This window comes from Mycetomoellerius zeteki, unplaced genomic scaffold, assembly GCF_001594055.1.
Source record: "Mycetomoellerius zeteki isolate Tzet28-1 unplaced genomic scaffold, Tzet1.0 scaffold149, whole genome shotgun sequence".
NCBI classification, from domain to species: Eukaryota; Metazoa; Arthropoda; class Insecta; order Hymenoptera; family Formicidae; genus Mycetomoellerius; species Mycetomoellerius zeteki.
The window spans coordinates 750,545-765,210 of record NW_017256436.1 but is presented as its reverse complement, the minus strand read 5'-3'; the positions used below and the strand labels follow the sequence as shown (position 1 = coordinate 765,210).

Genomic DNA, 14,666 nt, shown 5'->3' with positions numbered 1-14,666 from the left:
TTGTACAATATACTCGTCGGGACATATTTTACAATCTCATTCTCTGTGAGTATATGTACACCCGCGCGCGAGGAAGACGAACACGTATATAAAGTACAGTCTAGGCCGGGCGCCGACGAAGTTTGCGTATAATTATGCAGCAGGAGAGTTCCTGGGTTACTAATTAATTCCATTAACCGTATCCTTTAAACATGACGAGAATTTTCTCACAGTGGGAAATTTCGGACAACCAACAAACGTGCCATCATATCCCCGTACTCGCACGCAGCTCGCGTTTTAATGTGCGCCATTCTATTTTACGACCGCCGGAAAGTTAAATTCGTCCTTGAGCAATTGCACTTGCAACGTCCGTGACACTCGTCGATCATCGAGAGGGAATATCCTAGTGAACTGGAAATCACTGATCGTAATAAGACTTTGTAAAAACTACGAAACTTCGATACACGAGATTTCATTAAACACTTTTCTTTTTTTTTTTATTTCGGGCGAAAACATTGAGATAAATAGATTGAAAAATTTTAGAATAGATCCCAGAATAATAATTAATTAACAAAAAATAGATTCAGTGACGTTAATTAATATAATATTTTATTCACTATGCAGATAAAATCACAAGCTACGGGGGGCTTCCAAGCGTTCATTATCCACTACAGAGAGGATCCTGATCAGCAGAATCTCATTGATTGGATTCAAGAAGATTGGGTAAGTTGATTATATCAGAATTCAATTATATTACTATAACTGTTAAAGTAACTTGACATGTGGCGCTTCCTTCGCGTTCGTTACCCCGCCGGAATATCGAATTACTGAAGCCGAACGTGTACCGGCAGCCTTTATAAGCAGGCGCGCTCGCATTTCTAAGTAGTGCAGGAACTCGTGCGGTCAGACGGTTCCCGAAACGCAAGCTCGCGCAAACTTTATCGAGTAGCCGCAGCACGAAAATCTGGCTAGGTCCAGATTCCGAATGCCACGCGGCGGCATCCAAATGGCGCGTAATATAGTAGCATTCGACAATCGATATCCAGTCATCCAATTGTGGTTTATGAGATTTCAATAGAACCGCTCGGGTACACTGCCGCAATTTCGGTAATCCTATCAGTAGAAGCTAGTCGATGGTAAACCACACACGCGCTCGCACGTTACCACCAAACTAGATCTACCGAAAATTTCATTCGCCATACTTTACGAGCGCGCGACAGTGATTTACATTCGGCCAAGTATCCAGCAGAACGAGAACCGCGAGAATTAATTTAACCAACGAATCCGTCGCGCGGTTAGCGGGATTCAGTTTGAGTAAAAAGCGGACGTCTACCACGAGGATGAATGAAGTCGATATCGAAACATGCCGCGAGAGGTTTGCGTCGTTTCGTAGCCATACAGATGTTACGTAGATTATCGGATTCATCGATCAATATTATAGTACATACACACATAATAAATTATTACGCGACGCGAGCACATACGGAAACATTTGCAAACTGATTCGGTTAATGTTTGAATGCGCGGGTTTTGGAACCGCTGATGAATCCGCAAGCATCGAATTACCACAGTTCCATCATCGGTGGACCATCGTGTCTAACGGATTCTCATTCCATGATAGTTAATACAACAATTCATGCAACAAGCATTTTAACAAACTATACTGTAAAATTCACTATTATACCCAATTGAATGTTATGTTTAATCATTTCTATAAGTCTGCCTCTACTCAGTATGTCGTTACTAAAATAATAAACAATTTAACTTTTCTCAAAAAGATGTATTGTAATTTTGATTCAAATTTAGCGTATTATTTACTAAGTGCAAACGTTAATGTGGACGTTGTTTACTTTGAAATTAATCACAGAAATAAATTGATTTATATTTTGACATACATGGAAGTTAAAAATAACAAAATTTTATTTTTTATTGAAAATAAGTTATTATTGCTCCTTTAGATATCTTCTATTAACAATGTAAGTAATATAATATTGATAACAATATTGTATAATACTTTTTCAGTCTAATTAAAAATTATCAGAAACTATATTAATTGAATACATTTATGAGGACTCTATTCCTGAGTTCCGAGACTAGAGACAGAGTCCGGTCACAAGCTATTCTGTCAAAATCCTATGAGAGAAAAAGGTATATATATTTTTTCTCTCTGTATAATATTTTACTCTATCTTATATTGTCTCACTTCTATAATCTCTTAATTGAAGTTGTAGAGTGAGAAAGTATAAGTTAAAGTGAGATATGTATATACAAGGAAGAAATATGTGTGTATATATTATATATATATCTTTCTCTTTCGTAGGATTTTAACAAAATCGTCTAACTAGACTCTGTCATAAGATCTCTACGAGGCATAACAAATTCTGTACGATAGATTTTGCGAACGATTGTGACATGTAGATATACAATATCATGGTTTACTTCAATAGTATTTTAGAGGGGTATTTTAAGGTGATTCCGTCTTATCTAAAGATATGACTGTCGATATGACTTCGACGCGGTATCATCTAACTCGTTAATCGATGATCGGTCGACCAATTGTGGTTTACGAGATTTCAATAGGGACGCCCGGTATGCCGACGCGCAATTCCGGCAATCCTATCAGCCCTGGGGAAACCGAGGCACTACCGAATTGCCATATACCGCATTGTCTGACCCCGTCGGGATTCACTCGGTACCATTTATAGGCGGTTAATGAAATGCTTAGTACTTCGACTTCGTGTGGTGGCACGGAGCGTATTTACCGTCGCCATCCCACTTATCAATTGGCTCAACTTGGCCGGTTTGGACCGATGCGATCGATGTACAGGATGTATCAAGAGAGATGCATACGCCGGCAAACGAGAGAAATGCTATCCTCAAAAGAACCTCTCGAGTCGATTTTTCCGTAGTAAATATTTCACTCTGTAATAACGCTCTGCACATACCATTCTTCAATATTGACCAAAAAATCCAAATTAACTTTCTCGTTATCATTCGGAGATTGTATAATGACGATAACAAACTGAAATAGTACGAAGATTCTGTTACATTCGCCTGAATTCCGATTGTATTTCATCGTTATATGCTCTAGGTCTATCAGTTTAAGCATACGGCGAAATTCTCGCCCAAAGAGAAATCGATGGCGAATCGCGCTGAGCTTGTTGTTGATCTCTCTTGATACAACCTGTACAGCCGTCGAGCGAATAATAATTAAATCCAGCTACAATCGGAAACTCGTATCTCGTATCTCAATACTCGACTCGCATTCGCATCTCGTATGAATATTCCGCGCACCAGCGTTTCGTATTATGAATATTTGATTGAAACAAATTGAAACGTTACCGCACGAATAATTTAAATAAAATAAAATGAATACGCTGAAAACAAATCGGTTAAATTACGTAGTTGCCCGAAACCCGGGCTTGATATTATCTTTCGATGCTCAACACCGAGCTTTCTCTTTCTTCGTTTCTCTCAATATCGGCTTTGCGTGACAGCCACTTCTTATATCGTGATAAAGAGAATCGCCTGATTAATCGAATTCATAGGAAGTACGTGCGAAACGACAAATGAAGCACTCTCACATGCAACCCCGTTATTAATAATTGAATTCGTGATATTCTCCCTATCGATTTTCTATTTTTAACCCTATGCAAGAATCTAATACACTTCGCGCCGGGTAATTCATTTTTACGCCGTTTAATTAAATGTGAAATATCCCCTATCCTGTGCCGACTGTCGTACCGAGAAGTACGAATATTCCCATGGTTAATTAATTATACGATAGAATCGCGAGATACGTGTGTGTTCACTCTCTGGCTGATTAATCAAACACATATAGCATAATATTAACTAGCGATATAACGTATGTTACACTTATTATTGGCAAGAGATTTTCCCAAACGAATTAACGTTTGCAAGATCGATGGATTAATTATTGCAGACATTCGATGCAAATGCTATTACACAGTTATATGTGGAATTAATGTCACATTTAAAGGAAAATTTATCATTCTTTAGAAAAAATATGTCTCTTTGCTGATTCTTACATTTAACCGCCGGATTAGCGTAAAAAAAATTACTGAACCAATCAATGGGGACACATACGGGTAGTCGAGAAAGAAGAATAAAAGTTTCAGGCTCGTATAGAAGACAGATATTAGGGTTTAATGAAGGTCTCGGGACTTCGATCGCGACCAAGCCTCCTTGTCAACTCACGTCAGTCCACGGCCTTTTTCTCGTTGTCTTAATACCCGGCTCCTTACAGCGAGATCTTTTTTTCTCTTACGTTTATTACCCCGGTGTCTCCAGACCAGACGATGCTTTCTTCCTTTCTTATCGAACGATCCTTTAAATCGCGTATTTAATATTGCCCCGGCTGAATATCCAGCGCCGTCGGAATTATTTATGACGGCGTTTGAAATTCATACTCGCTCGTGATATTCATCGCAAATTCGACCGCGATTGATCATATCGCCGCCAATGATGCAAAATATTCCGAACCTTAGAGAATATTTTGAACGCGATTCCCTGACTTCGGTCTTGCACGAATAATGTTCTCGTCTGCGAACGAATTGCGGCGAGTTTCCTGCCCAACTACCACATAGAAAACGTTGAAATCCTGTAGATGTGTGGGTCGTAAAATCCGTATAACAATCCATAAGAGACTAAAAATGTAGCGGTTCTGTTAATGTATATAAATACATTATGTCGTAATATTATAAAATTTGTCGTTTTATTTTTCAGTTGCAATGTTGCGGCATCGAGGGCCCGAAGGATTGGGACCGCAACAATTATTTTAATTGTTCGTCGAGCGATATAGGCTCGAGGGAAGCGTGCGGCGTGCCTTTTAGCTGTTGCAAGCGAAAACCTAATGTAATTCTCTTCATACTGATTATAGTATTCGCGTTGCTACTGCATTGCAGAATTATTTTCCATCGGATACTAATTCTATCGTTGAAAGTAAAACCGTCTTCTTATTTGTTTCAGGAAATCATTAAAAATAAACAATGCGGTTATGATGTAAGAAAGCCCAGTTACGTAAGTATAGCATCTTTATTCTATCGCTAATATCAATAAAAACATTTCTTAATTAAAATATTTATTTTCGTCATATGGTAAATAACGTTTATCGTAAAAAGCCAGATTTGAAAAGTTAATGATCATGAATTACATAAGTAAGATGCGAAAACAATAGTTTTTCTTACGCAAACATTATTTTCGGTCGAATATATTTTCGTCCCTTCTTACTTATTATGTTCCCCGTTCTTTGTGTCGGTCTTTAAATTCATCCTGTCGAAGTCCTTTTATCAGAATTATACCTCTACCTTTCAAGAACTATTGTATAACTTATATACTCTATACACCCACATATTACGAGTAACACCATGGCATCCCGACCGTTTCTAGTTTCGCCTTGTTTCCGATTCGAAACTTGTGTCATTTTGTACCACCGTTACGAAAGTACGGTAAACCAAGTGGAACGTGCCTCAGAGGGGCCGAATAATTTGTCTTTGGAATCGTGCTCTATCGCGCGAGGCCAGATTCGAGATAGCGAAGTAGTTCTCCGGGGTAGTTTTGCGCGGGTCGCGCGCGCACGATTACACAATGTCTACAAGCGCGAGCAAAAACGATCCGGGTCAAGAAACTGTGGAACTTAATTAGAGAGAAAATGGTCGAGTCCAGAGGAGAGAAAAGGGAAGATAGGTTGAGGGCAGAGGGATAAGAACTTCTGTGGAGGCTTTATTTTAAGAGTAGGTATATCATTCCCGATGTAATAGCTCGAAGCCCGCCCATTCGCTAATTACGCTTTCATCGAGAGAAGCCCTCGCCTCGTCGCTTAATTATATTTTTTTGTCGGAGAACCATTAAATGCGCCGCGATGCGTTACGGGCTGATAAAACGCGAGTAAATAAATAATGATAAAGTGCTTTTTCCGAGCCAGTGTATTAAATGTCACCGATATTATCTACGTATATCACGGGTACGCGGTACGTGTCGTATGTAAATTAATAATAATTAAATTCGAGACGATTATCATACTCGATCAGTTTTAGTTTGCAAATAAAAATAAAAACTCCAAACGCAGTCGAATCACTGCGAATGGATCCCGTAAAAATCTGCTACACGAGGAGGAGAATCGACGTTCCGTGTATACCACCGCGAATACCCAGTCTCTCAATCGTTACACCCCACACTTCACATCGCTTCACGCAACGACGAGCATCACGAACACCTTATTACATTTCTCTTACTTTCCCCCTGTGGTTTAAATCGTTAAGTTATGCCCGCGCGTCAGTCGATAAACTCTCTTAAATTTTTCTCTCCCCTTGGAGTATGCTTTGTGGGTTCTCGTTACATAAAAATATATTTATACGTTGTGGGTCGTCGCGATTAAGAAGAAAACGCGAGTCGTTTCCTCATTCACGCCCAAAGAGCACACTCTTGTTGTCGTCAAGGGAGGAAGCGAAGCGTAGTAACGATGTTTAATCTCGCGTTATCGGTGAACCGCAGCCACAATCGGGGGCGTAATTTCGAGTCTCTGAGCTCGAGCAAGTACACTTGTGTGTTGCTTTTTAAATTATTTCTATTTATCCCCTCGGGTCAACGCAGACGGGAGAGAGGAGTATATTCGAGCGGGGTTGCCTAAGAGCGGGTGAGGAGTGGCTAGAATTGAACCTCGTACCCGTCGCTGGTACTGTGGTCAGCACCATGGTTCTACAGGTACTTTTATCCTGAAAACTCTCGTCCGTTAAGCTGGGAAGTCTCAACTTTCTTCATTCATTGATCGATTTATTAAACTAATACATCGATCGATTGATCACTTTTTTCCGCAAAATATTCTACTTAAAATAATTCGAAAATACGGTGTTTTTACGTAAGTTTACAAAAAACCGAGCTAGAGAATATTATTATTAAAAGAAAATCTGAAAATGGTAGATAGGACGTTTAGATACTATAGTATAGGATATGCTATAATATATTTTTCCAGATTTCAGTCCTATCATATTTTTCCAGATATAGTTGTCCACGTAAACAGCAATCCTCGAGTGATATTTCTATTTCCGCGAGTGTTCCTATTTTATTCGGGCGGAATTGCGCGGCGACGAAGAATCTCGCGAGAAATACGAGGCAACGCGGATTTTCAGAGGAACCGCCGCGCGTATGAATTTCGCGGCGGGAGAAATACCATACCAATATAACGTTCGCGAGCACGGAGATTGATGGCGCGACCGCCGTCACGGAAGGGAAAGGAAAGTACGCGGACTATCGTTCGTTGCACTCGGCGTGACATCCGCGCGAGCGTGTGTATTTCCATCGTCTAATACGTAACGCGCGCTATTACACCTCAATGGCCGTTGCCTTACTTACCTTTCTAAAGGCGTACCTACGTGTGTGATGAATATTCCAGACGCGCCGATCGATCCATTTTTACACCGACATACGATGCAAAGACCGGAAAAAGTAAACTTGGGCAAGAACCGGCGAGCAGGCGAAGCGATCGACCGAGCGATGCAAAGCGGTTTACTGTTAAAGCTTTAATTCCATTAAGCGCGATGCTTCCCGCGCGGCATGTCTTGACGCGACTGACTTACGCGCAAGAAAGTTGCAATTTCCCAGCTTCTCGATTACTTCAGTAAAGATGATTCGCTGTTTACGAACGTGATCGCATGTATATTAGATGTGTAGACGTAACAAAATTTTGCACAAGTTTCGAAAATCACCGCCGAATGCCCTTTTAACCGAAGAGTTTGAAATTGTTTATTGTGAGAAATTCGATTTCGAGTCGATTTAAAAAGAATCAATGCAATGAAAAGGACATCCGGTGATTCGTGATAATGCCTCGGTAATGTTTCACGACAGTTTATATATTTGATATATCATTTTAATTTCTGCTTAATGCGTTTTGTTCGATAGCGTACGTTCGTTGCATTATCAAATTTAAAAATACCATTATTACGTATTCGCTTAAGCGTATCTCTCCGTTATATGGGTCAGATAGCAAGTAAGTATCAGCAATGACGTGTACATCATGTATTTCTGGCGATGCATTTTGTATTAATATGCGACAGCTGAGGGAGAATCGATACGGTAAGTACTATGTATATCCCGCTTCTAAACAAAAACGTCACGCGTACAAAACTCGCGGTATGGTATAGCAATCGAAGCATAACTGTCCGAAGAAATTTTGTGTTCCGCATGACAACACACGGTTCGTATTACAATATTCAGTTGCGCGTACACAATGTGCACCAAGCATCTTCACTGAAATATGTGTACTCGTGCAAATTTGATTTTGCAAAAACCAAGTATATCGAATAGCCAATTCAAATATCTGCCAATACTTACGGCGAACATTTATGATTATGATTCTTCATAGGTAAAATGTCAAGAGATAATATTTGCGTATAAGAGTACCGATATACATAAAATAATATAGTACCGATATAAGAAGAGTACAGATATAATAAAATATAAAAATATAATAATAAATATAGAAATCTCACCCATACGTTTTCATATTATAGTTTACACATACTCTTTTACGCATTACGATTATCTGTTGAAGTTTTATGCTAATTATTCAAATTCCATGCTAATTATTGTTAATTCCTCAAAAAATTTCACATGATTTCGAACGATAGCCGTCTCGTTTATTCATCTTTTTTTTCTTTCGAAAACGCTACTTTCTGCATTGTTAAGCACATTATATACCTTAATGAAGATAGGAGCGTAAGTCATAAGCGCGCGCACCGTGCAACTATTCTATAAAAGTGTTTATACGAAGCTGGCACGCGATGCAATAATATAAGTTTTTCCTGTCTCATAATCAGTACGGTAAATTACCAACCCACTGCATAATCTTGACGGCTGGAATTATACTACCTCACTCCGATGCGCAACAAACGCCCGAAGAACCAGTTTACGCATCATAAACATGAGCGTTTCTGTCTCTCTCTCTTTCTCTCTCTCTCTCTCTCTCTCTCTCTCTCTCTCTCTCTCTCTCTCAGAACGACTATATTAATTCCATGCTAATTATTCAAATTTCAATTTCGCGGCCGACGAGTTTTATTGTTATTTCGACGATGTTCGCATCCAATTACATCGTAACAAGATTGCATATTGACATATCGGCTAGTAAACTGGCATACATTAATGTAACATTAATTGACACGTTTAATCGAAAATTATCGAGAAATTCATAATTAAATTTGCTATTAAAATGCGATTAACTTAACCGTTGGTTTGTCAATATGTAGCTACGAAATTAACGATTCAATGGTAAATTGATTTGGAAAAAAATGTCGTATTGCGCAATCAGAAAATGCATGTAAAATTACATCTGCAATTGCATTTGAAATTGCATCTGGCAATTTTTCACGTATCAGAATATCTCAGATTTATGTTGATTCTTTATATACTGATTGAGAAAGATTATCGTAAAGCATATCGGGTCATAAAGTAACATCGCTCGAGCAATTATACGGTAGAATTACGTACAAGGCCGGCCGACCGGCCGAGGCACACAGAATCATATTACGTTAAAATCACAGGATTATATTACTACGCTAGAGCCCGGGATTATGCTACGCTATAATCGCGCGCTTATCTATACGCTAGCGCGCGCGATTGTACCGCGCCAGAATTGCGATGTTATCTATGCTAATACAGCAGATTATAGTACGCTAAAATAGGGAGGCTGCCATCGCCGTGCTGTTCCGCGGCGCTTGAAAAACGCCCGGGAAAGGATCTCGTCGTGAAGTGAGAAATGTTGGCAAGTAGCTGAACGAACAGTGGAGATGAATAGAGAGAAACGAGTGGCACGTTGGCTTGAAAGGCTTTTTCCACCGTCAAATTAATCTTCTCTCACCCGGCGCTGAAAAATTTTCGCCACTCGTAGCTTACACCCTGTCAGAGCCTCAATTAACTGCGCTTAACCAAAGTCACGTTGGGTACACACCAGACCCTCGTCGTCTATTTTCCACCTTCGGTCTTCCCCAATCTCACCGCCACGCTGTCATCGCCGCGCATCGTCGGCCGCTTTGACACGCGGCGCGCAACATTGAAGAGCCAGAATAAATTAGCAGTTATCCGCGCCCAGAAATCTTTCGATGGGGAACGTGGTGAAAACTCTTAGGTAATTAGAGCATCTAACGCCCCCCGCTAATGAGAGAATCGTACAATATCGCTCGCGTATCGAGGAGGAGACGGAAGGGGCGACATTGAGGAAAAGTTGGGTAGCGAAGAGGGATAAAGGAAGGTGTAAATGAAGTAGCAGCTTGAAAGCCTTGATAGTTACTCCTTCGGCTCCTTGAGGGTAAACGCGAGAGGCACGGCGTAACAGAATGGGCTTGTTACTTAGGCTCTCTCTCCGCCCATCCCGACCCCGTAAATGCCTCCTACATGCTTTCCCTTTCCGCCTTCTGCGTACCGATGTATATATTTTATATATATGTACTATGTTTTCTCGAGTACGTGCCCTCCACTCCCTCCGGTTGAAATCTTCCTCCGTTTTCTTCTTCCTCTTTCTTCTTTGGATCCACTTTACGATCCTGGCTCGATTTGCACCCCTCCGGCGTAGCCCGCGTATCCCCGTCCGTTCTTAATAAATTAGGTTGCTACCTTTATATGACTGGAAATTGAAGTTACCGGCAGGAGACTCGCTAGAAAATTTAAACGGCGAAATTCATTGTTCGGGCCGCGACCGAGAGTCGGGATATCGCTCTTTTAAGAACGTCATTCTCGTATATAACGTACGTTATCGTTCTTTCGCTCACCCTGGACGAGCTTCCCTCCGAGTGATATAGTTCTCGTGGTGGAATCGTGAAAAACTCAAGAGAGAAAACGCGTCGACCGGACCAAGTACCTTATTGAGTTTTCACTTAACGGAACGAAGAACGAGGTCGAGCTGGCGGGATGTAAAAGCGAGGACGGTCTGACCTTTTCAGTGTTCTCGCGGATTCTCGTTATTTCCGCGACCGAGAGTTATCATCGGTGATTTTATTCTCGCTCCCGTTCGTAAGCGATTTTTGCGCTCCGTTTATGATTATTCGAGCGCATTGTAATCTTTTGAAACGCCGATGCGTCAACGTTATAATTCGTTCGCGATAAATAAATCTCTTCTTGCAAGGACAGAATAAGATTGCTGTAATATAGTTTAAAATATATCCAACGTGCAGTCGCATTAAAGTACCGCATTCATTATTGTAATTTATTAACTATCGTTGAAACCAGCATTGATTATTGCCGCAATTCGCGTAAATGGAGAAACGCGCGTCGCGACGAACGTTTAAATCGATTACGACACTCGCGCATTAAAATAGCAACCGATTGACGCGATCGACGGTAAACCGGGGTTACATAAACAACGGTGCAGTTATCCTTTCACTTTCTCTACGGAAACCTTCACGGAACTAACTAATGGCCACCGCCATCGAGAAATTGTCCTGGACTAACAACTATAATAGTAGCGTAACATCGGGGAAGGGGGGACAGCTGACGGTAAGCGAAGTAGCAGTTTCCTTTTCTTTTTTTACAGAACTTTGAGGTCGCCAAAGTGATTTACGAAAAAGGTTGCATACAGGCCGGCGAAGAGTGGGTAGAACGAAATCTTCTCGCGATTGCCAGCGGTGCAGTTGGCACAGCATTCACTCAGGTATACGCTAGTAAAATGCATTACCATAAGTACAAGCTCCGATCTTTGGCACGCATCGATAAACTTTCAACGAGTACGTGGAAGTACCTTGACTTGACTTGCGAGTAATTAACACTTTGAATCTCCGTACGTTCAATACTTGACTAAATTAAATAATAAAGCGTCAATTACGGGGCATCAAGATAGAAATCTTCGTCGTAAAACATTATATTTTGAAACGTCTGGACGTTTTGCGGTAGTTGAGAGTCTTTTAAAATTCAATTCGTAATGGAAAACTCAAACTCTTGGTACAACTCTCGCTTAATTTTCAATTTGCGATTCAGATATATTCTATGTCGCTCAAGATTGCCGTCATTGATTCAAAGTGTTAAAACGAGATTTTAGCACGTTTCTCGCGATGTATTCATCGATGCGGACCGCTGCATTATGGAGCCGTTGTATGCCCTAAAGGAAATAAGGTGAGACTTTACCCGTGCTTGCAACGTTGACTATCTATTTCATTCGCAGTGTTACACGCGGGAAGACGTAAAGTAGATGCGAGATACATAATAACACGTAGCTAGACGGCGCAAGTGCTTTTATCAGCATAATATAGAGCCTCTCTTGAATTTCATTAAAGGATTTTAAATTCGTACTTACTTTGCGTAATGAATTTTTTCGTTATATATGTTAATAAGTGTACAAGTAGATGCCAAAGCATGTTGATATTGCTCGTTGTATTAGAACTTATCGATTGCATCTTAATGTTATGTACGATTCAATTATTCAGACTAATTGTATTTACTATAAATTATGCATATTTTATATATACGTATTTAATTGTTCAAAGTTAAAGATGTATATAAATGTAGCGCATATTGACGATAAGCACAAATATTACTAAGTAGTAGTGAAAATTTAATTTCAGTAATTTTCTTTCAACTAAAAAATTTATCGATTCTTCGATAAATTTCATATGTTGTATCAATGTATTTTATATTTAAATTTCTGCAGTTATAAATAACACTATTAGCATTTTCGCAAATCTAAATCATGGCAGATTTATACGTCAATTATTTTAAACATAAAAACATATAGGCTCATGAATACAATAATAAATGATTAAATAAGCAGACGTTTAAATTATTCCTGCTAACTAAAAGAATACTTTGTAAAATATTCTTGGAAATTGGCTACTTGACAGCAGCAAGAGGAATATTATTTGTATGTTTAGAAAATCGTATCAGATATCAATTAAAACGACGTTTGAAATATTCATGAATATTTTGTGAAAATGCTGAAAAAACGTTTCTAATTATCATGGCTATTTTGCGACAAAGCAATGAACGGAGTGTTCTTGTTGTTTTCAGATTCTGGGAATCTGCTTCGCGCAGAATCTGCGCGCGGATATATTCGCGCAAAAGGCGAAGTGGCATTGACAATCGCGTGCCCCCACGGCAGTCTAGCATCTTATCTTTATAGATGCTAACCGGCTACGTTGATCAAATTACAAAGTCTCGACGCGAACTCGGAGAACTGGCGAGTGGACCAACTGGATCTTTTCCCGGACGAAGAGAAGACGGATACTTCGAAGGATTTTCGCGATTGAGGCAACAGCTCTGATTGGATACCGAATGCGATTCTCCAACGATAATTAATCAGATCCGCCCAACAGCGCTGTGTTTCACACCGCTCGAATCCTTCGACTTGTAAATATTTGAGAAACAGTCGCGTGCGATGACCCCGTCTTGCTCCTTCCATACCGTCCAATCGATTAATCATTTGATTTGTCGAATAATGAGAGAAATTGATTATTTTCAAAATTTGTTCTTGTTCTTTGCAATCGTGCGCTGATTAACATCGCTCTTGAATAGATTTCTTATCGTAAATATAGACGGAGTAATCTTCAAAAGTAATGAATTTTTTGAAAATATCTACATGCACACACACATATCGTTCATTTACGGCATTGTAATTTAATTATTTATACCTAATTTTTAAATATACCTATTATATATAATCTACGTCGAATTATTTCTATACAAAGATTATACAGAGATATAAATTTGTACGTGCTAATATATATAATAGCATGAGAATCAAGTTTATATAGAAAGAAATTGAAAATTATATATTGAAATCCCACTGAGATTAAATATATTACTAACTTAAATTTAGGCTGGTATTCATGATTCATTCTTATTTCAAGATTGTCTTAAGTAATGTGATTATCTTAGGTTCCGTGATTGGTTTATGATATCTAAAAACTATACTTAAGACGGTTTTAAATATAAGAACGGACTATGTGAATACCGGCCTAAATTTAAATTAGTTATATATTTAATTTCAGGATGTTAATTTTTGGCAAATTATCATCCAACGTTAGAATAAAAAATTTATCTTGTAATATATTTTATTAATTAAAATCAATTTCTCTCACTATCTAACATCGACGAGAAGACGCTGGTTGTCACGACGCGAGCGTTTTTCGACGAGTGCATCGCAGTATATCGTCACGAAATGTCCGATGTTTCATCTTGACGTTGCTGCCTGCGAAACGTATTTACTTCTTTGCGAGGAATCGTGCGCCAAAATATTTCTCTTAAAAATTGCGAGATCCAGGCATCCACTTTCAAATGATTGCTTCAAACATTTCACATAAATCTAATATATCGAAATTGAATCTTTTAAAAATCGTGGAAAAGCTTATTTGTTCAATGAGTTCACTCCAATCTGCGAAATATTTCTCGAACAAAAAAACTTTATATATAAATACTTGTACAGTATTTTTTGCTAATATTTCTTTCAAATATTAAATTAACTTTCATTTGAATATATATGATCTACAAATTTCTTGAGCATTAAGAATATAGCTCATTTAATCAAACCATTTGGTTGTACAAAATGGATATTCTCGAATCGGATATATTCATTCTGGTATATCCGGACTACTCAAACTGACAAGTCAATAAGCGATCACAAGTGACACTCAAAGCGAGGGACTCGATTCCACGGAAAATCGATACTCCTAGGGCAAACAATGGAATCTCAT

At 39.1% G+C, this 14,666-nt stretch overlaps 1 protein-coding gene across 4 annotated transcripts in view; it reads left to right on the top strand.

Moving 5' to 3' along the window:
- The window catches only part of Tsp26A (Tetraspanin 26A), a 114,436-nt gene extending 100,883 nt beyond the window's left edge, over positions 1 to 13,553 (top strand). For 2 of the 4 annotated variants that reach the window (XM_018444320.1, XM_018444318.1), the window contains exons 5-9: positions 604 to 702; positions 4,726 to 4,854; positions 4,969 to 5,019; positions 11,519 to 11,635; positions 12,985 to 13,553. In XM_018444320.1, the coding sequence (XP_018299822.1) occupies positions 604 to 702; positions 4,726 to 4,854; positions 4,969 to 5,019; positions 11,519 to 11,635; positions 12,985 to 13,053 (465 nt within the window). In that variant the 3' untranslated portion in view covers positions 13,054 to 13,553. Of the gene's footprint in view, positions 1 to 603; positions 703 to 4,725; positions 4,855 to 4,968; positions 5,020 to 6,591; positions 6,703 to 11,518; positions 11,636 to 12,984 lie in introns of all 4 variants that reach the window. The other 2 variants (XM_018444321.1, XM_018444319.1) reach the window with 2 other exon arrangements.
- The last annotated feature ends 1,113 nt before the right edge of the window (positions 13,554 to 14,666 follow it).